The sequence below is a fragment of the Halichoerus grypus genome, chromosome 14, assembly GCF_964656455.1.
Source record: "Halichoerus grypus chromosome 14, mHalGry1.hap1.1, whole genome shotgun sequence".
Taxonomy (NCBI): domain Eukaryota; kingdom Metazoa; phylum Chordata; class Mammalia; order Carnivora; family Phocidae; genus Halichoerus; species Halichoerus grypus.
This window is the reverse complement of record NC_135725.1, coordinates 81,248,164-81,275,525: the sequence shown is the minus strand read 5'-3', so window position 1 is coordinate 81,275,525 and position 27,362 is coordinate 81,248,164. Positions and strand designations below refer to the sequence as shown.

At 56.1% G+C, this 27,362-nt stretch overlaps 1 protein-coding gene and 1 long non-coding RNA gene across 5 annotated transcripts in view; one reads left to right on the top strand and one right to left on the bottom strand.

Moving 5' to 3' along the window:
• DAB2IP (DAB2 interacting protein) overlaps window positions 1-22,988 on the bottom strand; it is a 187,654-nt gene extending 164,666 nt beyond the window's left edge. Inside the window, exon 1 of one of the 4 annotated variants that reach the window (XM_036107800.2) lies at window positions 22,786-22,988. In XM_036107800.2, the coding sequence (XP_035963693.1) occupies window positions 22,786-22,825 (40 nt within the window). In that variant the 5' untranslated portion in view covers window positions 22,826-22,988. Of the gene's footprint in view, window positions 1-712; window positions 887-1,959; window positions 2,185-22,785 lie in introns of those variants that run through there. The other 3 variants (XM_078061721.1, XM_078061718.1, XM_036107805.2) reach the window with 3 other exon arrangements.
• Window positions 22,989-23,036: 48 nt separating this feature from the next.
• LOC118545500 (uncharacterized) lies at window positions 23,037-26,112 on the top strand. Its single transcript, XR_004922129.2, has 3 exons — window positions 23,037-23,163; window positions 23,450-23,515; window positions 25,762-26,112. It is a non-coding gene; the product is annotated as an uncharacterized LOC118545500 (long non-coding RNA).
• Window positions 26,113-27,362: the final 1,250 nt, after the last annotated feature.

Genomic DNA, 27,362 nt, shown 5'->3' with positions numbered 1-27,362 from the left:
GGGGCGCTCAGTTTCCATATGACTCAAGCCAGACAGCTCAAAAGAATGGAGCATCTGGAAACCAGAAAACCCAATCGTTTCCACCAGGCTGGGAACTGAAACCTAGATGGCTTTGGTCCCTATTCCTACCCTGCTTAGCCCACGGGTCAGGGCAGCCCAGGAAACCAAAAACAGACCTCTCTTCAATGACCCCGCCCCCTCAACACTGAGGAGTGGCTACCGGTTGAACAAAACAACACCTCAAACTTGGGTGCCCCAGGGTGCCTGGCTCTGGGATGAGAGGAGTGGCTGTTCAACTACCAACCCCTAGGGTGAGCTGAGGAGGGTCTTAAGTCTGGGGAGACCACTGGAAGAGCTGGGGTTGGGAGGCTGGAGAAACGCCCCCCCACCCTAACCCCTGTGGGCTGCAGGCTCCAGCTGGGGTGACTTCCATATTAGATCCCGCGCGGTTCTCCGCCAAGGACCCAATGATCTAAGCAGGGCGCACTGGCAAGTTTAAAGGGTCAACGTACCTCGCAAAGACCGTTTGGCGGCACAGTGGGACTGTAGGGTAGAAGAGGGATCAGTAAAGCAAAGTCGCAGCCCACTCCTCGGTCTGGTACCCCCATACCTCCCATTAGAGCCCCCAGATCCTCTCGAACCTCAGGTCCCTCTGGGACCCCTGCAAGCCCCGGGGACCCCCTCATACCAGCTCGGGGGCCCTAGCTCTTACCACTATGCGCCGGCCGGGCCACTGGGCGCTGCCATCCCAAAGGCGCCGGAGCCCGAGCTGCACCGGACCAGGGTCACGGGGTGGCTGGGTCGCGGGGCCGCAGGAAAGTTTCCGTAACGCCAGCCAGGCGGAGCGGGCCGAGCAGGCGGCGGGCCGGGCAGGAGCGCGCTCCGGCCGGCTCCGTGCCTCCGCCCGTGCGGCGGTGCTCTGGCTCCAGGGCTCCCCCGGCCACCCGGCCGGCCCGGCCCGGCCCAGCCCCGCCAATCGCAGGCCCGGCCACCAGCAGCTCCGCCCGCCCGGCCGGGACCGAGCGGAGGCGGGGAGGGGAGGGGCGGGGGCGCACCTGTTTGGCCAATCGACCCCACTACTAACCACCTCGCCCCGGCCAGACCGCGGGACTGAGCAGGGCGATCCCCTCGGCTCTCGGCACACGCCCCCTATCCGCGCTTGGGCCCGGGATCTAGGCCGGGCCACGTGCCCCCCTCCTCCTCCCCCTCCCGGACCCAGCCGGGTCGAGCGCGCCGCTGTCTCCGCCGGCCTGCCCCTCGGTGCGGCCGAACTGCGCTCCTTCCCCAGCCCCTGGGATGTCAAACACAAAATCCCGGCTTTAGCCTGGGGGCTATGGGGGTACAGGTCTGAGGAGTGGGCTGCGACGCTGCTTGGCTCACCCCTCTTCTACTCTACACCCTCTTCTCCCGCAAGGATTTTCGCGCGTCCTCTGGCCCATTAAATTTCGCGGCGAGCTTGCCTCGATCTCCGACGGCGGGGGCCGCGGGCTGATGCTAGGTGCAGAGCTCTGGGACAGGACGGCAGGGGGAGGGAAAGTCACGGGGAAGGCACTTCCAGCACCCCACCACCACCACCATCATAAACCCTCGAGAACCCCGTCTGGATTCGGGGAAACTTCTCCAGGACGCTTGCGATCGGCTGCAGCGGGTTCCCCAACTTCTCTTGGGGTCACAACAAATATTAAAGCTTGACGATTTTAGTGTTCCATTTTCCAGATGGGAAGACTGAGAGGCCAAAGAGAGGCGAACGCTTCTCGGTCGTGGTGGCGAGACTGAGACTTTTTCAAACGAAGGGTGAGTTTGCAGAGAGCGCCTGGCTCCACTCCCAGAGCCCGGTGCGGACGCCTGGGTTCTCCCCTCGCTCGCCCCCCGCCGCGGACCTGGGGTGGGTAAGGAGAAAGAGGCGCCAGCAAGTGCCCGGGAAGAGCGGGGGCGCGCAGGCAGCCGGCCCTGCCTTACCTCGGCAGCAAAGCGTGTCCTCGCAGAGCGCGCCGGCCGGAGGCCCCAGCAGGGGCAGGGAGGCCCAGGCGAGCGCGCGGGAGGCCGCCCCGCCGGCTCCCATCCCGGACGGCCGCGGCCGCTCCTCCGCCCGCTGGCCTTCCACCCTCCGCGGCACCTGAGCGGACAGCGCTGTGCCGGCGGCCTCCGCCGCGGCCTCGGGGGTGGGACTGGGCCAGGCCCCGGGGTGGGGCGTCCGGGGCTCCACGGGCTCCTTGGACTGTCGCGGCCCGGACTCCCACGGTCGCGGCCCCGGATCCCGGCGACCAGCGCAGGGCAGGGCGCTATTTTTAGCTGGAGCTGTTCTCCCAGTTGGACAGACAGAACCAGTTAATTCGGCCGCTCGGGAAGGGCCTGCACCGGGAGCTCCCCGGAAAGGCAGCCGCAGCTCTGCTGAAAGCTGATCCTTCGCATTCCTGCCTCTCGAGGCGGGAGGGCGGGAGGACGCCTCTAATTCCCCCGGGAAGCCGGCGTCCTCTCTGAAGGCAGCCCTGGGCCCCAAGTGCACGCCCAGCATGGGGCTCTTTAAATTGACTCTGAAACTCCACCTGCCTTCCTCCTGCTGACCCGAGGCTTCCCGACTTCCCATAAAATGCCCACCCTTCCTACTGGTCTCCAGCACTGGGAAGAGCCCCCCAGCAGTGGGATCTGGGCCCCAGCACCGACTGAGCTGGCACACTCCCATGACTCAGGAGCTGCTTGTTGAAAGAAGGAAGCGTGAAAATCCTGTATCAGATGAGCCAGAGGGTCAAGTAAAGGTCTTCAGAGCCTGGGCAATATGGGATGGATGGGTGGGGTGGCTTCCAAATCCTACAGAACCCCTAACCCAACACCTTCTGACTGTGTGACCTTGGCAAGTCTTCTCACCTCTGTGCCTCAGTTTCCTTTCTGCATAAAGAAGTCTGAGAAGCCCAAGAGATAGCATGTGAGAAAGCCTTTGCAAAAAAAAAGCCTGAGGGGCTTGTTCGTGTAATGAGGGATGAAGAAATGCAAAGAGGAAGAAGAGGTAGATCTGCTTTCAGGAAGTCACTAGCTCTTCTAATTCAAGGGAGAGGGTGCTAAGGGCATAAAAAGGTACAGTTAGACTGTAAGATACTAGCCCAAGGATAGAGGAATAGGCCAGTGGGCTAGAACAGAGTCTGCAAAAATAGACCCACACATGTATGGAAACTTGATATGTGGCAAGAGTGGTGCTACCAGTCACTGGGAAAAGGGTGGACTTTTTTTTTCTTTTTAAGATTTTATTTATTTATTTGACAGAGAGAGGCACAGGGAGAGAGGGAACACAAGCAGGGGGAGTGGGAGAGGGAGAAGCAGGCTTCCCGCTGAGCAGGGAGCCCAATGTGGGGTTCGATCCCAGGACCCTGGGATCATGACCTGAGCCGAAGGCAGACGCTTAACGACTGAGCCACCCAGGTGCCCCGAGGGTGGACTTTTCTATAAATGGTGCTTTTTTAGAGTGATTGGATATCCACGTTGGGAAAAATGAGATGGAATCCCTACCTCACACCTTGCATTAAAAAAATCAATTCCAGGTGGATTAAAGACTTAAACACAAAGAACCTGTGTAATAGGGAGAGATTTCTTAAAGCCCCCAAAAGCACAAACCATCAAGGAAAAGATTGACACATTTAATTAAAGTATAAAACTCAGGGCAGGGCACCTGGGTGGCTCAGTCCTTAAGCGTATTCCCTCTCTTGCTGTCTCTCTCTCTCTCTCAAATAAATAAATAAAATCTTTAAAAAATAAAAAAATAAAAATAAAACTCAGGGCACCTGGGTGGCTCAGTTGGTTGGGCTTCTGACTCTTGGTTTTGGCTTGGGTCATGATCTCAGGGTTCTGAGATCGAGCCCCATGATGGGCTCCACACTCAGCGCTGAGTCTGCTTGGGATTCTCTCCTTCTCCCTCTGCTCCTCCCCCTGCTCATGCTCTCTCTCTCTCTCAAGTAAATGAATAAACAAAATCTTTTTCAAAAGTGTAAACTTCCCCCCCCCAAAAAAGTGTAAACTTCCTGTCTGTCAAAATCAGGTATTTGGAACACAATATCCAAAACATACAAAGATCTTCTACAAATCAATTTTCAAAAGAAACAAGAGAAAATTGAGTAAAACATATGAACAGGCAATTTGAGAAAGGGAAACCATGAATGGCTAATAAACATATGAAAAGACATTCAGCCTCACTCCTAATCAGGGAAATGGAAAGTTAAACCCCAGAGAAGTGCCATTGCACACCTGTGTGATTGACAAAAAGCAGAGAGGCAGGAGGGCAGAGTGTTGATGAAAATATAGGGCACAGGGAACTCTCTCATACACCGCAGGGGAAAGGGGCAGTGGGTGCCACCACTCTGGAAAACAATCTGACAGTGTTTAGAAATGTTGAAGATGCATTCCATACCCCAGTGACCCAGAGAACTTGGCTTCTGGGATAAACCTAGGGGTTGCTCATTGCCACAGTGTTTACCCTTGTAAAGAATCTGAAGTAGCCTCAATGTCCATCAGCAGAAGGCATAAAGGAATGGTGGATCAGTCCGTGAAATTCTATATGGTAGTGAAAATGAATGGAGGTACCTTACGAATCGTAAGTTGGGGGATGGGAAGCAAGTTGCAGAAGATCACATTGGATGACAGCATTCTTGGAGATTTTTAAAACATGCGAAACAAAATGATACCACTTATTGCTGGGAATGCACATGTTTAGTAACAATCTGAAGAAACTCAGAGGAATGACAAATACACCGTTTAGTGAAGTGTTTGCCTCTGGGTGGGGCGGGGGGGGGGAGGTGCGGAGAGGAAGACATGAAGGATGGCGGGAAAGGGCTTCATCGATATTGGTAAGGTTTTATTTCTTGACCTCGGTCAGGGTACCCGGGTGTTTGTTTTAGTCTTCAGAACCTTTTTTAAAGATACAGAGCAAGCAGGGGGCTATAAAATATAAAATCCCCGTAAAATGCAGTCCTGCTCTGAACTTCAGTTTCCTAATTTAAATAATCCGACCATCATGTCTGTGAAGTGCTTAGCACAAAGCGTGACTCACGGCCAAGTGCTCAGTAAAACTTGAGAACATGAATAGCCTGCTCCTCAGACTCCCCCAGGATCCTTCATACCCTAGTCCCAGCCAGCTGAGACTCCCTCACTCCATGCAACCGGATCTCCCAAGCCCCCCAACCTCTGTCCTGCCTTCATGCCTTTGCACAAAACTGTTCACTTTTCCTAGAGTGTCCATCCTCCCCCTCTCTTCTGTTGTCATCCAGCACTGGCGTTTCAGCCCATGGAGAGACCCTGGGAGGTCCTCGTCCACTCTCCCGGCAGAGGGGCTCTCGAAGCATCCGCTCCCCCCACTGTCCGCATCTATCACATTGTGCACTCTTGCACCTGCTTATGGCTCTCTCTCCTCCCTGAGCTGCAGGCTGGGAGCTCCTCCGGGTCACGAACCTTGTCTGAGCAACCCCTGCAGCCTTACTACCTACATAAGGCCTGGCCTCAGGAAGGTTGGACGAATGAATAAAGGGGGTGAGTGGATCCAAATACTCAGACACAAGAAAGGGTCATGCCAAGCTCTCAAAAGGAAAGCAGTCCCACCATGCGGATTGACTGTGTATCCGCACAACCAGGATGTGACGAGGGCGTATTGCGAGGGTTTCTCAAGAAGAGTCAATGAGGTAATAGAAGCAAAATGCATGACCCCATTTTGGGGAACAGGTAGCAATTATGTGAATATTGGTCAAGAGGAAGATATTCGCGGGGGGAGGTGGAAGGGACCCAATTGGGTTACCACGAAAGAAGGAGGCTGGGAAAAAAACGCCGGGGAGTGTTCTCCGACTCTGCACAAAAGCAAGCACCAGGGAGTTGGCCCAGGAGGTGGGAGGGTCAGAAGTGTGCCCCAAGTTAGTGCTTCTCGTGCTCCTCCCTCCTGCCCTTTGCACTACCCCGGGGTGAGGGGCTGCACGGCATCTCGGAACCGGCGGCCCTCCTCCCTGTCTCTCCACGTCCACTCTGGCCCCCTCCAATCTGTTTCTCGCACATAGCCCAGGGATCTCAATCTGGACCTGTCTTTTCCTTGCCAGCTTCCATCTGTAGGGGCGACAGAGCCTGAGGCACCTTCCCCAGGGACGCGTCTGAGGCGCTTTACCAAATGCATCGTCTGCACTGTATATGCAAAATGCACATATGTCCACTTGTCGGGAGCTTCCATCAAGGCGACATACAGGATGGCAAGTTGCTTATGGTCCATACTCTAGAAGATGAATTGGCCAGTGTTACATGTTGTAGGAGCAAACAAATACATAAAGTCGGCAGGGCTATATGGTCCCTGGAAATGAACAGCACTGTGTGCTTCATGGGCTCGGATGAGATTTTCTGAACTAATGAGCCGATCCTCTTTGATCCAGATCACACTGGACAATGTCATATTACCCTGGTGACACGACATGAGCTACTGCTGGCACTTTGTCCCATGCAAATGGCCCCACGAGGTGGGAATCCTGCCCAGCTTACGGTCTGCCATCTCAATGCTTCTCAGGGGGTCGCCAGTGGCCTCCTCGTGGCTAACACAGAAGGACACCGGGCTGGTGGGCCAGAGCGGTGGCTCCAGGAAAGCCTTAGTCTAAGGAGATGACCTCGGAGCGTGTCTTAAAGGAGCAGAGAGAGACGTTAGCCAGACAAAGAGGGATTGCAGGGCAATGTGAAGCCGCCCGGCCTGCTCTGGAATCCCGGCAAGCAGCTGTGAGACAGGCCATAGGAAAAGGAGGCGGGGCTGGGGCAGGAGGGGCCCTGAATGCCATGCCCAGGGGCTTGGAATGTTTGGGGGCTGGGGGAGTGGTGGATGCTGTGACATGCAGCCCAGATCCCCACTTCCAGAATGAAGGACTCACTCCCCCAGGCGTTCGGAGGCTGTTGCAAAATGGCCCTCAGCTGTCAGTTCTGTTTGGGGGTGGCCTCTGCCGAAGGAAACCACTGCACCTGAGGTGACACCCCTTTCCTAGGGTGTCCTACATCCAGTGACGGATCACCCCAGGGCTGAGCCCCTTGACACTACTCAGGACAAGTGTGAAGGGCCAGCCCTGCCCCAGGCCCTCCCCAGACCCCACGCAGGGTGGGCAGAGGCCTGCACTGTGGCCGCATGGCAGCTCAGCTTTCCTTCTGCCTGGTCTCGCTGCCCGCCCTTCCCATCCACAGGTGCCGAGCCTTCTAGAACAGTCCCTGACAAACCTCCTGCGCACTCACACGTCTCCGAGCCTGCTCGCCAGGAAACCCAACTGTGACAGGGAGCGCGGGAAGCCCTTGTTGTGTGTCTCGCTGGTGGGAGGGACTCAGGAGAGCTTGTGACTTTGCAGGAGCCAGTGAGAGAGGTGACTGCTACTCACGGAAGCAGGCAAGGTCTCAGGAGGGGCAGAGAGGCTGGCTTATCCTGAGACAGAAGCAGAAATTGGAGGCAGGTGGGGGTGGGGATGGGGTCAGGAAATGGAGTGAGTCATGACCTTAACTTTTTTTTTTTTTCTTATGCAGCTGGAAGTGAGGTTGGCTGCTCAGAGGAGAAGAGATAGATATTATAATTACATAAGAAATTGACGACCAGAGTGCGTGATAAATGTTGCCACAGCAGTGGTATGGAGTACAGGGCTTCAAAAGGTGGATAGGAGTTTGCCAGGAGGTGTGCCCATAAGGGAAAGTCATACCACGCAGAGGAAACAGCTGGTGCCCAGAACCCGGCTGAGCTAGGATTCCCAGAACATATCCAAGATGCCCAGTGAAATGTGAATTTCACATAAATGATGAATAATTTTTTAGTGTAAGTCTGTCTTATGCAATATTTGGGATCAAAGAATTATCCGTTGTTTACTTCATCACCTTCTGACCCTGTTCCTGCCAGTAGTCCACTAGGCCCCCCCCCCCAAACTGCAGCCCAGGTACTGCTCACATTCCGTGGTATCCCTCCCATTATCCAAACCCTCAGCTGTCATGGGAAGTCCTCTATTGTGTGATCCTTGGCCACTCTTCCCACCCCACCTCCCATCTTTGAAAACCCCCTTTAATCTCCTGCCGCTGAGCATTTGCCCCACTATGTCCTCTGTCTCCCTACTATGCCCTCCCCATGTCCACTCCTCCAGGAGGCCTCCCAGATTTCTCTGGGAGGGTAGAAGTAATCATGTCCACCGATGATTTGCAGTAGAACCTTGGGCAAGTCATTTCACATTTCTGAGCATCCATTTCCTTGTCTCTGCAATGGGGACCATACCACCTCTGCCAGGTTGCTGAGAGGACGATAGACCATGTTCAGAAAGCACCAGATACACTCTCAAACGTTGGCATGTCCCCCCCGTGCATGCCTAGATCAGTGCCTGGCACCCAGCGGCACAAATACACGTTAGCCAAATGGAAGCGACTCAAAGGTCCTGAGCTTTTATAGTTTAATTTGCTTCTTGGAATTGCCATGCCCAACAGTGGAACTTAGACAAATTCAATTTCCTATATTAAGATGATCCGAAAAGAGATGAATAATGAAGCCACTGCAATTCTGATTGCGTAAGCGGTTTCTCCCCCGGTTGAGAGGGGACCAAACCAGCTCCCCAGAAATGGCCCGTTTTGGCACCAAACATGACACCCGGCCTCTCCAGCTCGAAGCCGGTAATATCCGCCACACACGTTTCTGTCTCAAGCCTCCCAATCCCAGACCACAAAAGGTGATTTCTTATAACCATTAGCATAATTACCTGACTGCAATGCTGTAGAGAAGCGATTAGATGAGCCTGTGATTTTTGCAGTTATTTGTCTCAAGTAAGTCACCTGAAGTTCATCTGCCATCAGGATTCATGGCTGCATTCTGTAATTGTAGGGAATTATTTTGCTAATAACGGAGGTACCTTGATCTAATTTGGTTTTAATGCCAGGAGGTGCCCTCCCAGGATAATCAGTTCCAGGGCAATTCCAATTTCCAGGTTTGTTACACGTTCTGGAGAGAAGATTCAATTCAAAGAGGCTGAAGTTACTTCTTTATCACCCAAAGTCATCTAGGGGCGAAATGGAATCCTACCTCTACGTGTTTGCAGAAAAATGCAGGGCAAGGTCGAGCCACAGTGAGTGGGTGGCAGGGCGGTCCCAGCCAAGATCAATGACTGGAAGACACCACTCATGGGTGAGGACCATGAGGCATTCCCTGGGAGAACCCTACTTTTTCTTGCATTCATTCATTATCTCATTCATTCTTTTATTCTGTTTCTGGGCTCTCTCCTCTGCAAGACCTGGTCTCCACTGTTATTTGAATACAAATATTGATAGCAAACACGTTCCTGGCCCAGTTCTGGGTACTTCGTGCATATTAACTCATTACTTCCCGTGACGCAGGTGGGTGCGACTACTATCCCCATTTTACAGATGGGAAAGCCGAGGCAGAGAGGTTAAGAAACTTGCCCCAAGTCACACAGTTAGTAAGGGGCATAGCTGGGATTTGAACCTTAAACTGTGAACTCCCTCAAATTCTCAAGGGAGAATACTGAGCCCACCAGGAATTGTTCAACCCCTTCTCTGTGTTCTCGTGCACCCCTCCCAACAACTCTGGTATGGGAGTGTTGTCCTATTTTATTGAGGAAGACACTGAGTCTCGAGAAGGGGTTAATTTGGCCAAGGTCAAGTGAGTAAATGGAGGAGTTTAAGGCTTCACCTCTGAGACTCCGATTCTCTACTCCCACTGCTCTGGCTGAAGCCAGGAAGTCTGAGCAGCGTCTCTGAACAGCTTTGGAAACGGGCTGGGTAAAGTATAATTAAACTAAGTGCACAGTGACCGGCCACCCAGCTCTGCTCTTCCCTTTCCATTCTCGAGCGGTTCCTCTTTCCTACCCCCACCCCTCACCCCAGAAACGAAGTGTCATTTACTGTCCTTCGGTGTTACCAAACAAAACCTACTTTCAGATTCCAATCATTTGCTCACATTTAGGCTTTCAGCGGAGGGCCGTGCGCTCCAGCAGGAAGGACCAGGAGGTCGACGCCGCTCTGCCCGTCCACTCCTCGCTAGGCCTTGGCCTTCCCGTCTCTTCGAGGAGGTGGATTCTTTAAAAACTGATGGAGCTACAGAACACTCGTTTTGAGTGAAAAATCTCAGGCAAGCCCAATATTTAGATGAAAGCGAGCTGCTCTGGGCAGAGCTGTGTTAGAACAAGGGCGTGGAGTCTCTCTTATTCGACAAACTTGTGGCATCTCTGTGGGACCCTGGGACTCTTCTGACAATTGGGAAACCACTGGCCTGGACAGAGTCTGTTGACTCTTGGGGTTCGTAGGGCCAAGGAATCTGAGCTCCACTGATGGCTGGCAATAGCCGACATGCAGGGCGGGCCACTCCCCCTGAACACCTGTCCTGCCTTGTTAGGAGCATCAAGGGCCGAACCCGGGAGGGGCATGTCAGCAAGGCCAGGTCGTGCCCAAGGCCCTGCCTTGCGGGGGACGAGCCGTCCAGGAGTGTGAGCACAGAGAAATGATATCTGCCTCTCTGCACCAGCCTGCGGGGCCAGCCCATCCCGGCACACTCCCTGGTGGCTGTGAGGACAGGCCAGTCCCCTCCCACTGCTGCCTATTTGTTTTCTCTCTCCTGTCTTCTCCCTTCTCTCTCTTCTTCCTTCTAAAATGCTCGACTTTCTGTTCTAGGCCTAAGGCTGCACGGGTGCCGCCCCAGGACTGAGACTTCACCCACAGGGACACCTGCGTCCCGGAGTAATCAGTGCATGGCAGGTGGAGTGGGAAAAGCATCCTTGAAAGGCTGTCCTAAGGACGGTGGGCTGGATCCTGCAAGTCGTGCAGAGCCTCACGAGCGATAGAGGAACCAGATGCACATTTTAGAAGCTCATCTGGCTGTACACACGGTTGGGGAGGGGGGCGACTGTGAAAATGGGGCTTTCCTCCCCCTCATCACCCCCCAAACCCCACCTTCCCTCAACACCCTCCAGGTAGCCCTGTTTCCTGCTGAGACACAGCATGTGCAAGAAGGGAAGAGGGGCTTCAGGCTGCAGACTATTCCCACCTTGGCCTGGCCCCCAGCCTGGTAATGCAGCCCTTGACCCCTTCACCCCTGGGACCACGGGGTCAGGATGAATTAGAAAGTTGGAAACTCCATCCCAGTTGGCTGGGATGCTTTGATTCTAGGGTTTCTGTCTGTGAACAGGAACTCAGGCAGAAAGTTAGCTTCCCCACCCCCTTCTAGCCCCTTCTGTCCAACTCTCGGCTCTGACAAGCCCCTGCCCAGCCTTGCAGCCCCTCTTGGGATCACTGCCTCCCCGTCCCCCATGCTGCGGTGGCGGGGGGGGGTTCCATCCCCAAACACAAGCCCTTTGGTTCCACCACGTAGCCAGGCATCTGCTTTGGCACCCACACTCACTTAGCCTCAGGTCAGCTGCAGGATGAGGCAGGGACTAGTGGGCATCGAGGATCCGGGACCAGGGGCAGGAATGCAGGCGATTGCTGGCGGCAGCTTAGACCCTGTCCCTCCCCTGCTCAGATCTTTTCCAGGGCTCCTGCTTACTCTGGGACACTGGTTCTTAACCAGGAGGGATTTTATACCCCAGGGAACAGTTTTCAATGTCTGGAGACATTCTTGGTTGTCACAACTTGGGCTGGGGTGAGGGGCAGGTATGCTGCTGGTGACTAGTGGGTGGAGGCCAGGGAGGCTACTGAGCATCCTCCAGTGCACAGAACAGCCTGCTCAATAGTTCTCCAGCCCCACATGCCAAAAGTGCCAAGGTTGGAGGCCCTGCCTGAGGGTAAAGCCCCCCCCATCCCATGCTTCAGGCTGGGATGCTCTGGATGCTCACTCCCACCTCAGTCCCTTTGCTTCTGCTGTTTCTCCTGCTGGGGTGCCCTCCCTGCTGCCCTCCATTTACCTTAATCTCAGTTCTCTCCAGCCCCTCTACCAGTGGGGGCTCTCCCCTGCTGCCCACACCAGCCCCAGCTGCCCCTCCCAGAAGCCGCCTCTGACTACATGGTACCCTGATTTCTCTCTTCATCTGATCAGCTCCGGGCGTCTTTGGCCCTCCTGAGTGTCAGGTGGCACATCTACGTAACGGGTGGGCAAGGTGAGTGGAGACCCCGGGCCCCCCGTAGCGCGGACACAGCCCCTCCTGCCTCTCCCTGGGATGCTAAGCACATGGGGCACTCAGTGTTGGCATACAGCGGGACCCGTGTGGCTTCGGAGCCAGTGGGCCAGGGTTTGAACCCTGACTCCGCCACTTCCTAGTAGTTGGACCAGAAGTTAATCACCAAACATGTCTGCGCCTCAGTTTCCTCCTTTATAAAATGGGTTTTCCAACGAGAGTTCACGTGCTGTGAGGTGTCCCATCCCCGTCCTTGTTCCCTGTCTGACGGGTCTATCTCGTCAAGGTGTGTCAGGACAGCCATCTATTCCTCGGGCCCAGAGGAGGAGGATTAGTCGCCCTCCTACTTCTCCCTAGAAGCTGAGCTTGCACTGGGCTGCCAAGGACTTTGGGGAATGGAGACCTCTGAAGCCACAGCACCGGAAACCGGAGGCTGAGCAGGCCCGGCTGAGTGGCCAGCCCAGGAGCGTGACCGCCCTCTTGGCTCCCGGCCTTTTCGGCCTCTGCTCTTATCTTCCCAGTCCCTGCCTGGGCTCAGCTGCTCCTGCTGGGACCGTGACCTCCCACAGCTAGCTGAGCTGGCTCAGGGCAGGGGGCGCTCTGTTGAGCAGAGGGGTGGCTTGGGGTCCTAGGAATTCTGGGGCGATAGCACAGAGACAGACTCATAAACACAGAGAACAAATGGGTGGTTGGCGGGGGGCGGGGGGGCAAAAGAGATGAAAGGGATTCAGAGGGGCAAACTTCCAGTTATCAAATGAATAAGTCACAGGGATGAAAAGTATAGAGCGTGGGGAATTTAGGCAAGAATGTTGTGATTATTCTGTTCAGTGACAGATGGTAAGTACACTTCTCATGGTGAGCGTTTTGCAATGTCTGTAATTGTTGAATCACTACGTTCTACACCTGAAACCCATATAACATTGTGTGTCAACTTCAGTGATAGAAAGAGCAAAGACAGAATAAACATGAGCCCCCAGGCTCCATCACCCTCCAATTCCAGTGGTTGCCCCTTAGAATCACTAGGAGGCAGAGAGACAGAAAGAGACAGTAAGAGACAGAGATAAGAGACAAAGAGAAACAGAGATACAGCAAGAGAGAGAGAGAGAAAGAAAGACTGAGGGGGGCCCTGTCTAACCTCTCCAAGCTATGGGAGGCCCAGACTGGGGAAAGAGCCCCAGAAGAAGGAGAACGGCGCCCCTCCTCACCCACCATGGAGCTGGTGAGAGGAAAGACTAAAGGCTTTCCGAGCAGACACCTTCCCAAGCACCCTGGCTTCTGGGCCATGGAGTTGGCATGGCCATTCGGTCAAAGACAGGCCTCGCCTCTATCCCCCCCCCCCCCGCCAACTCTGTGAGGACACCTGGAGGGAAAGCAGGGACAGACCTGGGCCAGCCCCCAGAGGGCTCCTGAGTGAGGCCCTGAATGCAGCCCCTCCCCTGTTTCAGCTTCGGTCTGGAGGCCAGAGCCACCCACCCTCCCGACCTCTCTGGTACCTTCTGGGTCAGCCTCGTCTCCCCTCCCCCCACTGCTACTAGCAGCCACCCTCCACTCCATCATTAGCAATGGCAAGTGAGGCCCTTTGTCTGAGATTTGGGTCAAGGGAGAAAAAGTCCAGGGCAGAGGTGGGGGTGGGGGCCGGGGCGACAAGCACCCCCAGCTGCCATTTCAGGAACTGTGCAAGCTTGAGCTGGCTTTTCTGGAGCACAGACCCACTCGTTCTGGTGCAGAGTCAGTGGGAGCTTGGGGTGAGCATGTAGGACCCCCACAGCCAGCCAAGACAGAGACCCCCTCGCAGGCATTCTGTCCTACTCACACGTGCTCACGCCCTCCGCGTGCATTCATGTGTGCGTGCACACACACACACACACACACACACACGCACACACACAGGCATGCTGGGATGTAGGTCACTGGCTGGAGGGCCTCAGGGCCCGGGCTTCTGAGGATCCAGCCATCCGGCACACGCTTCGGGATTGGACAGAAATGCACCCCTCCCTCCTCGGCTCGCCTGTGTCGGTCAGACCCAAAGCCTCGCTAGGCTTCTGTTTGGTTTTCCCTAGAATCCCACTGGCTGAGACTGCTGGGAACCAACTCTGTCCGGGGAGGGCCACATGGCTTTTTTTCTGTGTGTGTGTTGGGGGGGGGGGGTTCCCTGTGCAGGACAATGTGGAGGCTACAAGAGACAGAGGGATGTGACCCCACCGTGAAGACTTTCAAGGCATAAGTCGTGGGATGCCTTAGGACTAGATGAGGTAATGGCCAGAGGGTACAGTCAGGGAGAAAACCGAGCAGCTTCGGCCAGGCTGATCAGGGCTGGCTTCCTGTGGGAGGTGGCAGGACCTTGGCTGGGCAGTCGAGTAAGGTTTCAAAAAGCCTAGGAATAGGAGTGGTACTTACACAGCTGGGAAGACCCCAGCCGCTCCTCCACCCTGGAGCTGGGGCCTCTCCAGAGGTCACATCAGGAAGGACCATCACAGACTCTTCTATAGAAAACCCCCGGATGGCCCCACAGGCTTTTCAGACACAGCAAGCCCAGGACATCCCTCCCACTCAGAAGCTGCTCTTCCACTCATGTCCCCCACTCGGTGTGGACACCAACATTCCTGCCACACAGGCCAGAGGCCAAGTCGTCCTGACCTCTTTCTCCACCCCATCCGCCTCAGCCTCCAAGTTTGCAGTCTGGCTCCTGAAACAGCTCATAGCCCAGAGGTGGAGAAAAGCAGGAAAGCAAATGGATTGCACTCATCCGTGTGTGGCAGGATAGCAGGAAGCTCAGGGTGCCCATGAGCTCAAACAAGGTAGTCAGGGAAGGCTTCCTGAGGAGATGACACCTGAGTTGAGACCGCAGAGATTAATTCATGGAGGTGGGGGTGGCGAGAAAGAAGAGGTGTGGCTGGAGACAAAGGCAAATCCCATCCTGGGGTCAGATGGTGGACTGTCTGGAGGCCGTGTGAAGGACTTCACTTTATCCTGCTGCAGTGAGTGGGTGCCCTGTGGGACTTTAAGATGCCTGTGAGTGGTCCCCTTGGCTGCACATTAAGGATGCGTTTGTTGAGATGGGGAGACCCAGAGGGGGTGAGGCAGCCCTCTAGGAGTCTAAGGAGGTGCCTGGCCTGGGGTGGGGGCTGGGAGTTGGAGCTAGGGTACATCTCAGGATCTACTTAGGAGGGAGAATGGACCCTGAATGGTTCCTGGTTCCTCCTCTCTCAGTGCCCCCATCTTCCCATTGGTAATGGGGGATGGACAGAGCCCCCCCACCCCCACCCAAGACCCTCTCCCTTGGCCTCCTCACAGCTGGGGCCATTTCCTGCTTGCTCCAGCCTCCCTGGGCTTCCAGAAGTAACCTCCTAGGAGGAATCCCAGCTGGGAGGGAGGCACAGCTCTAGCTTCAGAAGGCCTGGGCTGGTCTCAGCAACCCAGGGCATATCCATCCAGCAGAAGGAAACGCCACACCAGCTCCAAGCAGGAGGACCAGCCGGAGGCAGTAGCCATCTAGGACAACATGAGAAGGAATGATCTATTGGCATGGTCCTCTCAAGAGTGGGAGCCGTGGGAAGTGGCTATTACTGTCTCCACCCCTCTGAGGAGGAGGTCAAGGCTCAGAGAGCCAAGTGGCCCAGGACAGAAGCCTAGGCCTGGGCTGTGCATGCCCAGAGCAGCTCAGGAGGGAACCCACCAGAAGCCAGTGGACAAGAAGGGGGGAGGAATGTCTTTGCTTTCTAAACAATAGGAGCTTCTGAATGAGCTCCTCCCTCCTCCCACCAGGATCCTCTCTCCCTGGGGGACACCAGCTCCTTTCTCCTGAGCTTTCTCCTGGCTCTGCCTGGCCCAGCTCCAGACACAGGGCTGCCCTCTGCGTCCCCCTCCCTGGGCCCCACTTCCTAGCCTTCTTGTGCAGCCAGCTGCTCAGGCTTGGGTACATAAATGATTTAAGCCCCTCCCGTCCATCCTCATTGTTCTTTATTGACTATTTTTCCTGATTTAGCCTCTTCCCAGAGTCCCATGGGGCAATGGGGCAAGAAGGGGGGGGCTCCACCCCTCGTCCACCTGCCCAACTAGGGAGGGTCAGAGGCCCAGGCATGGCTGGCCAGCAGGACCGAGGTTTTCCTGGGCATGGGTAGGACTTAGGATTGGGGGCCAGAGCACCCAGGGAACAGCCCAGAATGGTGGACAAAAGCACAGGAGTCTTGGAGTCCTGGGTTTGAATTATGAGTGCCCCCACTAGAGCTTGTGGCTGTGGACCCTTCTAAGCCTTGACTGTCTCGTGTGAGCAGTGGGGATGTTTCTTCCTCTGCAAGGAGCCGGTGACTCTGTGTGGAACACATCACAGAGCAGGCATGTACTAAGTGCTCAGTAAATGCCGTCCCCACTCTGCCTCGCTGGCCTCGTTCGTCCACCTGTGAAAGGGCCCCAGCTAGGAGTGTGGCTTCTGTTCCTTCGGTTGCCTGCAGGCCCAGGACAGAGCCCCAGGGCAAGATGGAAGGAATCTGGGTTTGGCATTCTTTTCCCAGCCCGGGCAGGCCAGCCTGGCATCATTACCCAGTTCCACAGACAGGGAAGCGAAAGCTTGCCGAGGGCCCAGGTCTTTGTCCAGGACCTGTTGGGTTAGCTGAGTAGCAGAGCCAGGAGGAAGAGCCCCCAGGCTCTCGTCCTGAGAGGCAGGCCAGGCCTGAACGCCCTTCCCCAGTGATCCACCCACACAGACACGGCCTCAGAGAAGGACCTAGTGGGCACCAGTTCAGAGCATGTGCTCTGGGGTGGGACAAACCTACATGACTCTCAGCGCAGCCATTCACTAGCTGTGTGATTTGGGTGAGTCACTCAGCCTCTCTGAACTTTTCCCCATCTCTAACGTGAGAATGCCAACACCCACCCCACAGGGTGCTGGGAAGGGGAAGCCAGATGATGAATGAGAGGCGCACGGCCAGGCACACAGCTGTCTTATGGTTCTTGTCTGTCTGTCACCAGCTGAAGCAAACCCGCTTATGACATCTTCAGTTCCTCCTCTCACGGGAAGGGCCAGCGAGTGGTGACATCAGACCCCTGACAGCTTCTAGCCCAAAATAGCCTTCTCTTTAGACTGACCCTGTCCTATCACAGCTGCTTCTGCTCGCTGTTCCCAGCTGAGCTGGTATTGCCTTCGGTTCCCATTCCTGCCGTATCAGCCTCGTCCCCAGCGCCGCGCCAACAAAGCCTCCCAGGAGGCAGGATTCTCCGCGGGCAAATGAAGGGGCCTCCAGGCAGCAGTGATACAGCTCTCAGACAGTGCCCCCAAATCAAGGTCCTGGGCTCTGGAGCAACCTGGGTTCAAATCACCTTCCTCCCTGTATGATCTTGGCCATCACCTAACTTCCCAGAGCCTCAGTTGCCTCATCTGGAAAATGGAACTAATGGCAACCTACCGGGTGTGTGGTGGTGAGGAGTCGAGCAGACGAAGTCCATGAAGGACCTTGCATGGGGTCTCACCCGGAAAACGTACTCAATAAATAAGACTGGTTGTTGTACCTGCAGCACTGGGAAGTTTATAAAATCACTCCCACCTGCCCGCCTACTGGGGTCCCCCAGTGGGGGCAGATGTCCTCATCACCAGGAAGAAACTGAAGTTTCTGAGCTGCTTGTTCTGCCCCCCAGATTTCCAAAGCAACCAGCCCCTTCCAGAGCACTGATTCCCGCTGTCTGTCTGAGCCCAACTCCCTCTGGGAATCACAGGACCCCCCGCCACCCCCGACAGGTGTCGGGTCTCATGGGATTTTACCTTGTCACTCCTCTGGAGCCCCAAGACAGCCAGGGAGGTGGGCAGGGCACAGCTGAGTCTGCCCATTTGTCAGACAAAGAAGCCAAGCCTGAGTGAGGAGCAGGGACTTGGTCCAGGCCACCCGATGGCAAAGGGAACCAGGATGAGGCTCAGGCCGCAGGGAGGGAAGTGGGTGCCAAGTGCTGAGTCGGATTTAGAATCTTAGATGGTCATATGATCCAGCAATTGCACTACTGGGTATTTACCCCAAAGATACAAAAGTAGGGACCCGAAAGGCTACGTGCACCCCGATGTTTATAGCAGCAATGTCCACAATAGCCAAACTGTGGAAAGAGCCACGATGTCCATCAACAGATGAATGGATAAAGAAGATGTGGTATATATATACAATGGAATATTATGCAGCCATCAAAAGGAATAAGATCTTGCCATTTGCAACGACGTGGATGGAACTGGAGGGTATTATGCTGAGCGAAATAAGTCAAACAGAGAAAGACATGTATCATATGACCTCACTGATATGAGGAATTCTTAATCTCAGGAAACAAACTGAGGGTTGCTGGAGTGGGGGGTGGGGTGGGAGGGATGGGGTGACTGGGTGATGGACACTGGGGAGGGTATGTGTTCTGGTAAGCGCTGTGAATTGTGCAGGACTGTTGAATCTCAGATCTGTACCTCTGAAACAAATAATGCAATATATGTTAAGAAAGAAAAAAAGAAGAAGAATGTAGCAGGAGGGGAAGAATGAAGGGGGGGAAATCGGAGGGGGAGAAGAACCATGAGAGACGATGGACTCTGAAAAACAAACTGAGGGTTCTAGAGGGGAGGGGGTTGGGAGGATGGGTTAGCCTGGTGATGGGTATTGAGGAGGGCACGTTCTGCATGGAGCACTGGGTGTTATGCACAAACAATGAATCATGGAACACTATATCTAAAACTAATGATGTAATGTATGGGGATTAACATAACAATAAAAAAAATTAAAAAAAAAAAAAAAAAAAAAAAAAAAAAAAGAATCTTAGATGGTCAGAGCTGGAACATTCAGGGGTGTGGGGCATAAATGACCGCAAAAGAAACAAACCCAGAGAGGGGGAGGACGCCTGAGGGCACAGAGCAAGTCCAGGGCAGGATCCAGCTGGTGCCATTCACTCATTCACTTGTTCATTCGTTCATTCATTCATTCATACAGCAAATACAGTAGCAACCAAGACACAGCTCTTGCCCTCAAGGATCTCAAGGTCTTAAGTGGGAGTCAGATTAACGACCAGGCAATCCAAACCTGTCCTCTTCGGGGAAGCACCAAGGTGTGCCGCAGGGCAGGGGTGGGAGGCCACATCTCAAAGTGGAGGAGGGGCAGGACTGCGTGAGAACCCGAAGAGAGAATGTTCTATGGGGTGAGGTCTGCTTCCTGGTCGGCCCACGGTCAGGTCTCCCTCCTGTTTTCTTCCTCAGCGATTGGAAAGATGGGAAGGAAGTGCTTCTCTGAGCTGGACTTTCCATGCAGCTGAGGGGCCCACGCCAGAGAGGGTCAGTCAGATCTTGGCTGACCCTTGGCCCGATTTACACACGGGGAAACTGAGGCCCACCCACGAAGGGCTTCTGCTCCCTGCCTTCCTGCTTCTGCTTGTTGTGTGAAGAAACGCCTGCAGCTGTGTTTGCCACTCCCCCAGCCGCGTCAGCCCTCATTGGCCTTGCTCAAAGGGTCTCTCACCTCAGGACGACCCGATAGGGCACCGCTCAGCCCTGTCTGCTGAGACACCCTCAGAATGGCTCGGGCCCCCAGAACATTTGTGTCAGTGGTTGGGATGTGGCCAAACTCCTTTCAGCCCTTGAGCACCAGGTGAATGGAATCAAAGCTCAAGCTATCCACCAGACAGAAGAGTCTGACTTGGCTTGAAGCATGGAGGGGGGCCCAGAACCCCACTCCCAGCTGTGCCTCTCCCAACCCTGTATCCCCTGAAGTTCCCAAGTTCCCCAAAGAGCTCAGCTTGTCAACCCTGACCCAAAGCACTACCCTCCTTGGAAGTGTTGGAGAACCCTCAGAAGTTTCTCCAGCCTTTGCACCTGCTGTCCTATCTGCCTGGAATGTCTTTCCTCACCTCTTTGCCTGGGCCGACGGAATTCGTTCACTCACTCATTCAACAAATATGTGCTGGATGCTTACTCTGTGCCAGACAGAGAGCTATACTCTGGGGATAACAGCTGTCTGAGAGCTTAGAGACTTGGGGACATATAGAGTTTAAGCACAGGCGCATACACACACAATAATGTCCAGTACAAATAGGAGCAGACCCTATAAAGGAAAGGAGAAACTAAGAGTGAGATCTCATTTGATGGACTGAGGGAACATGGTCTAGGGAAGGCTTCCCTGAGGAGCTGACTTTTTACTTGAGTTTGGGAACAGGAGGAGGACGAGGAGTTAGTTTACTGAAGAATGAGAGAAAGAGTGTGCCCCGCAAAGGAAACAGCATGTGCAAAGGCCCTGGGCTGATAACTGGTTTGGTGAGTGTGAGCAAGTTCAGATCAGTAGGACTGGAGCCTATGGAGTGGGTGGGTGAGGGAGAAAGAGTCAGATCATGCAGGGAGGCAGAAGCAGCAGACTTTGGTCAAGGGACCATGTGGGTAGCAGGAAAACGGAAGGATCCAAGAGAAGGAGCCAGAAGAAGAGACTGAGAAATAGGTGGGAGAAAATCGGGACAGTGGCCTATCCCAGCCGCCAGGTGAAGAAAGGCTTTTGTGAAGGAGAGAGTCATCAACTTCTTCAGTGGAGGAGTCATCTCCTCCAGGAAGCCTTCCTGGACTCCACGTGTGGGGTTAGGGGTTCCACAGTGCCTTGGCCTCCCCCATCAGAGCGCTTTCCTCTCCCCCAGGTTAGCCTGGAAATGTCATGAAGGCAGAGACAAGGTCTGACTTGCCTTTCCAACCCCAAAACTTAGCACAGGACCTGAAAGTAGCTTTTGTTAAATGAATGAACATAGAGAGGACGTGCCTCTGAGCCCACGGTTTTCCTTCACTGGCGTGATCCAGGAGGCTCCTTCTGCTCTGGACCTCCCAGGCATGCTGGAGCCAGACCCCTCTCGGCTGGACCTGGGACCACTCGCAAGGAGAGCCTGGGCTCTCCTCCATTCCTGCCTGACCCCTTCCTGAGGCTCCCTCTGTCCCTTCGCCTCTTCCTATTGGCTCCTAGGCATCGAGCTGCCTGACCAGCTTCCAGAAGACCAACAACAGGCTCCCACGACAGGTGAAGAAAAGGTGCCTCCTGTGCATGGGACCCTTCAGTTAGGGTGCATACCATTCCTGGGGTACCAGCCTCGCCCTGCCCTGAGGCTGCTGTTAGCAAACCAGGAAACAGCAGGTCAGGGCTCTGAGGTCCAGGTGGGGAGATGGAGCCCTGGGAGATTTAGAACCTCGCTTGACCATGGGTTGGTCCCCCAGAGAAGGGTCCGTGCCCTCTCTGGAGTCGCATTCAGGCATGGCTATACCAAGTTTCAGGTGAGCACTTCCGGGGACATGTCTCAGATTGTCTGTCTGCCCCCCGCCTCCCTGGGGAACTCATCACTCAATCCAGCCTCATATCACTCGTCTGTCTCCCATTTGAAGCTGGGAGCTCTTCCAGGTCAGGAGCCTCTCTTTGTCTCTCCCTCCTTCCCCCCTCCCTCCCTCCCTCTTTCTCTTTTCTCCTTCCATTCACTAAGCACAACCATTTCTCCAGCTTGAGCTGTTCATTTCTGAACCCGTGCCCCTGACACACAGCTTGGCACTTGGGGGTCACTCAGCATGTGTCCACTGGCCACCTGGCTGCCCAACGGTGCCAGGTCCATGGGCTGGGCCTTGCCAAGCTCCCTGGAGGATTGCAGCTCCAAACATGGCAAAGGGACCCTCTCCCTGGAAAGAGCTGAGCTCCTGCAGGAGGAAGGAAATTTGGCCTTGAATCTGTATGGAGGCCAGGTCTGGCTGGGGTGGGGGGAAGGTGGGAGTGGGGTCCAGAGGGAGAAGTCAGTTTTCTTTGCAGGAACTGTGGTCCCAGGAGGACCTGGGCCCCCAAAAGGTGGCTCCAAGCTGGAGTGAGGCCGCCTCTCAACTGCCCCCCTTTTGGCCAACAGGGCCTTCTCCCTGCTGAACCCTAAAATCTGCTGCCCCCCCACCCTGCCTCAGCCCCTCAGGCACCCTGGCCCTCCTGCTTTTCTCACGTGCACGTTGCCCAGAGACAGCCAGTGCGCCCTGGTGTGCCAGCCAATGGGCAGCTCCCTGGCCAGGCTGAGCAGTGGGGGTTTCGGTTACCTGCACCCCTGAAGCTCCAAGCCTGCAGAACCTGCCCCAGCCAAGCCATTCCGAGTCCTACAAGTCCCGTCCCAGGCTCTCAGCAAGAGCTCCGTCCTGGCAACTGTCCCCCAACAATCTTCCCTGGGGTTTCCAGCCAGCCCGGAAGCTGCAGCAGGGGCGGCGGGGGCAGCTCCCGGTGGTCGCCCCCGGGGCCCTGCAAAGTGGGCCGTGCTTGCAGCCAGGCGTTAATTACAGGGTGGTTCCTGATGCCTGGTCCACCTATATTTATCTGCAGGATCTCACTAATTAAATTCCCCGCAGCACCCGGCGGGCTTGGGGACCGGAGCGGGGCAGACAGGCAAGGGGGCTGCAAACTTCCTTCCTTTCCTTCTTGGCCAACAGCAAAACAGAAGCAGCCCAAACTCCCTCTCCCTCCCCTGACCCTACTCATGTCCAGAGTCCAAGGGGCTGCCCCCAGCTCTGCCCAGGGGATGGGGGGACCCTTCGGCCTTGTATCCCCTCTCCCCGGGCCCCCCCCTTGCCCATCCATAGGCCCCAGGATCAGACAGTGCCCAGCCTCCTGATGGCCTCCCCCCATCAACTCGGATTCCTGCAGCAAGCAGAGAAAAGTCTGCTGAGCAGCGAGGCCGGATCCCCAACTCTGCCACTTTGCAGGGGCCGGGGCCCTCTTACCGTAGGAGTCGTCTTGGTCCAGGAGGGAATCGGGCTCCATGGCGAATGGGCCCCCAGCCCCTGGCCCCACCTGATTTATGAACCAAGGCTGTCTCCATGAGCGTCTGGGTTTCTCCTTTTGTATTCCATCTGGCGGCTTTTCCAACTAGATGACTGGGTATTCCTGCAAGCAGGCCCCTCTCCAGCCCTCGCCTTCATACAGTACATTTAAAGTAGCAGTAACCTCTTTTTCCTCCCCCCGCAGCCGGGCTGGAAACATTAGAAGGGACCGAGGCAGCGAGATGTCTAAAATAGGAAGACGCCGGGACGCTTGGCCTGGCTGCCGGCGACGCTGGCTGTGGGGTCTGGCCGGGGCTGTGAAAATGGAAAAGCTAAGAGGTAAGGCTGCGCTGGGGCTTAGCATCTGGAAGCTGGCTCTGGGGCCCCAGGGTCTGTTGGGGGAGGGGAGCAGGCTGACCCACCCGTGGGAGGCGTTGGGGGAGGGGGGGCTCGGCTCTGTTCACCACCCAGCGCCCGAACCCCAGGGGCTTCTCCCGGGCCCTGCTGGAACCTCCCACTCAAATCTGTTCTACAGACATTTCCTGCAGTGTGGGGGATGCAGAACTGACTCATCCCTCCATTCAGTTAGTCATTAACTTTTTTCTGAGCATCTACTCCACGCCAGACACTGTCAGGTGCTGGGGTAACAGCGGGGAGCAAGGCGCGGCGTCTGGGCTCATGGAGCTCACAGGTAAGCAGGTCATGGCCAGGCGGTGGGGGGGTGGGGGAGAAGTGCTGCAGAAACAGAGAGCAGGGATGTCTCCCCCGGTCCGGGAAGGCTTCCTGGAGACACGGGCCCCTAAGGATGAGTAGGAATCAGTCAGGGAAGGAGGGAGTGAGGGGGAAAGGCGTGCCAAGTAAACGGAGTGACCTGTGCCAGAGCGTGGAGCTGACGGGGTACCTGGGGCATTCGGCGCCCCCAAATGAGTTCCCGGTGGTGGGAACAGTGGCTGGAGGGGGGGTGGTGCGGAGAGATGGAGCCAGGTAGGGAAGCAGGAGAGGGCCGGGCAGGGCCTCTCGGGGATGATCTCAGGCCTGACCCCGAGGATGGTCTGTGGGGCTGACACATTCCAAGTTGTCGTTCGAAAGGCCTCTCTGGTTCCTGGAGCGGCTGCGACGCTGGGTACCACTCCGTGAGCGGCCCCGGAGCCGGGTACCGTTCCGAGCATTTATCCGCATGGTCTCGTGCGCGGCTCGGTGGCCCCTCGCAGAAACTCTGGCTCTCCTGTTTTACAGATGAGGACAGCACAGCCTAGACGGGGGGAGCCACTTGTCCACGGCGGTGGGTGGCCTCCAGGGCAGGCCTGGGCCCCAGAGAAGTTACAGCCTTGGTGCTGGGCGGGGGGAGGGGGGGGCAGTGGGGAGGACAAAGATGCAGTAATTCATTCAATCTGCGTGCAACCCAGAATACAGACCAAGGCCATAGGCTTGTGGGAGAAGTGCGTCATTTTGGCCCAATCAGGGAAGGCTGCCCGGGTGAGGAGGCATGTGAACTGGACAGCGGGAGGAGAGCAGATTTGGATGGGCTGAGCAGGGGACAGTGAGGGCATCCCAGGCAGAGGGAATGGCACAGGCAGAGGCATGGAAGGTAGCATGCAGTGAGAATGAGAAGTCACTGGGAGAAGGTCAGGGAGATGGGTTGGTCGGGGCTGGAGTGAGGAGGACCTGGAATGACAGTCTTGAAGTTGGCGTCAGGCAGCCTCGGAAGGCAGTCTAGAGAATGGCCTCCTTTCTAAGGAATGCCTGGGCATTCCCGCTAGCAGCCCCTTCCCAGTCTTTGTAATGCTCTGCACTAAAAGCAGGGGAAAGCTCTCATACATAAAACAAACAAACAAAGCAGGAGAGAGCTTCCTGCCCCACAGCACTGTGAGAACATTAGAAGCTGCTCCTTTGTGACCAGCTTTTTGGAGACATGCCGTGGTTCTGGTGCCCAGGCAGAGGGGAAGTCAAGAGGAGGGAGCTGGGGGACCGGGGGACAAGCTGGAGGGCTGGCAGGAGAGCCCAGGCCCGGGAGTGGCAGGAAGTAAAGACCCACCCGGGCCCCTCCCGGCCACCTTGTGCTGCCCAGCTGCTCCCAGAACACCAGTGTCGGTGGGGGGGGTCACCCTTTACCCCTCCCTCCAACCTCAGCTGCCAGGGCTCCCAGCTTCCAACCTCCCACTGCCTTAATTACAGGGAGGCCAGGCCCTACCCAGCCAGCTGCAGGCATCCAGCTCGCGGGCTCTCCGACTCAGCGGGTGTGGGGGGCAGGCTGCCGTGTGGGGAGAGATCTAGGAGTGAAGGGTCGGGCCTGGGGACCACCAGCCAACAAGTGAGCTCAGGCCCAGCTCTCCTGTCGGCTCTCTGGGGCCCTGAAGCTTTTGGGGGTTCTGGGGTCACATTCTAGACAGAGTGGGGGGTTGCTGAAGTAGACCCTCGGACTTATATCCAGACTCTGCCGCTTACTAACTGGGTGACACAAGCTAGCACCCTTGGGAGTCTCACTGGTAGAATGGGGCTCCTCATAGTGCTTCCTCATGCAGTGGTCTGAGCCTTAGGGCAGGACCAGGCCAGGCGTGTGTGATGGTTAAAATTAAAGGGTCCCAATGCTCCATCTTCTCCAAACTTCGATCATCCTGACTGCCTAGATGAGGGGTAAGGCAGGTGGGGGAGAATATGAGCCCATTGTACAGTCAAGGAAGTTGAGGCTTTGAAAGAACGGACTGGACTTGAGGGTCTTGGGCGGGCTCAGCCTACACCCCCACTAGGCTGTGCCCCAGGGCCCACTGAGAGCAGGAGGTGGGGCTCAGGGGGGGAGGGGACCTGGGCTCCAGGCCTGGCTGGGCCCCCAGGCCCTTCCTTCCCTGGCCAGCTCTTTCTGACAGGTCAAGGTCAGAGTTGGATTAGCCTGGCGTCTCCCACACGGTCCCAATTCATTTCTCTGTTTTTATGAATTAGATATGTTTCCGTGCAACCAGAGCTCCGAGCTCGGGGATTCATTTACAGTAAATGTGTCTTGAGCACTGGTCTCCATGGCCTTCCCTTGGTGACACAACAGTGCAAAACAGACCTGTCTCTTCCCGCTTAATAGCTGCGCCTGCTTTGAGCCACCGCCCCACTGATGGACGCCTAAGTTGTTGCCAGTCATCCAGGATGAGAAACAATACTGTGACGGGTCTCTCGAACATTCTCTGTGCACATCTGTCTCATGACCTCCCTAGGGTAAAACCCTAGATGTGAACTTTTGGGGTCAAAAAATGTCAGCCTTTGTACATTCCTGGAGTAGCAACAAAAGGCATTCAAGTCCCATCTGGTTCTTTGACTCATTCCCGCATGTTCGGGGAAAGCAACCAGCAGTGGGCAAAGCTACTGAAAAGGCCCTGAGGTGGGAGTGAGCTCGGTGAGCGGGGGGGACAGAAGAACGACCAGTGTGGCTGGGCGTGGGCGGACAGTCAGAGGGACGGTCCCAGAGAAGAGAAAGGGCACAGAGGCCACCTCGCAGAGAGCCTTGTGGCCGGGGGAGGGTGGGAGCCACTGCAGGCTGAAGCAGGAGAGGGACATGAAAGGCTGCTGTGAGCAAGGTGGCCCGAGGAGAGCCAGAGTAGACGGAGAAAGGCAGCGGCATTCAGGATACCTGTAGGGCCCTGCGTGCTGCTGGCCGATCAGACGTGGAGGAAGGGACAAGTCCAGGAGGACTGCAAGGCTTTCAGAGTGGTTTACGGAGCTGGGGGAGGAGGGGGCGGAGAGGGTTTGAGGATGGAGATGTCAAGCTGTGTGGTGGGAAATTCACACAGACCCCTGGGGACGTCCAGGAGGCCGTGGCTGCAGGCTGGGGCTGGGTGGAGCAGGGGGCCAGTGGGTCTAGCCGGGGGTCGCTAAAGTTCCGGACACAGCCCAGCGCGCCCGCCCACTGCGCCACCCTGCTCCGGCGACGGGAATCCCCTGGTTCCAGACATGACTTGTCACTCTGTGTAAAGAAGGGGAACTAAGAGTCACTGATGGCAGCTGGCCCCAAGTTGTGGCTCCGCAGAGAGAAGTGGGCAGGAAGGAGCAGGAAGGGGAGCCCGGCAGTGGACTCGCGGTGGTCAGCTAGTCCATTGCCTCGCCTGCTGGGGACCATACGCGATCTGCACCGCTCACTCTCTCTGCCCCTGCCGCGCCCTAGGCTGCCCTGAGCCGGGGAGCCAGAGACTAAAGGGAGAACTGAAACCTAGGGATGTGGAAGCTGGAAGAGTGTACGTCCAGGGAGCCATCTGGTCAGCAGAATCAGGAAAGCCTTTGCAGAGGAGGGGCCAGCCAAACGGGACTGGGAGGGATGAAGAGGAGTTCGCCAGGCAGATGCAAGGCGTAAGGGCAGGCGACGCTACCGTACGGAACAGCCCACATTTGGGGCCACGAGAGCTTTCAAGTCCTTCTCGGCCCTGAGTTCTGGTTTTCTAGCTAAATCCTGCTGTTCAAGCCCAAATGGAGCCCGTGGGGAGCCCACAGTGTCTGGCTCCTCCTGGGTCTCTGAGCTGACGCTGCATCGCCCCTTTCCGGAACACAAACCAATGTGGCCA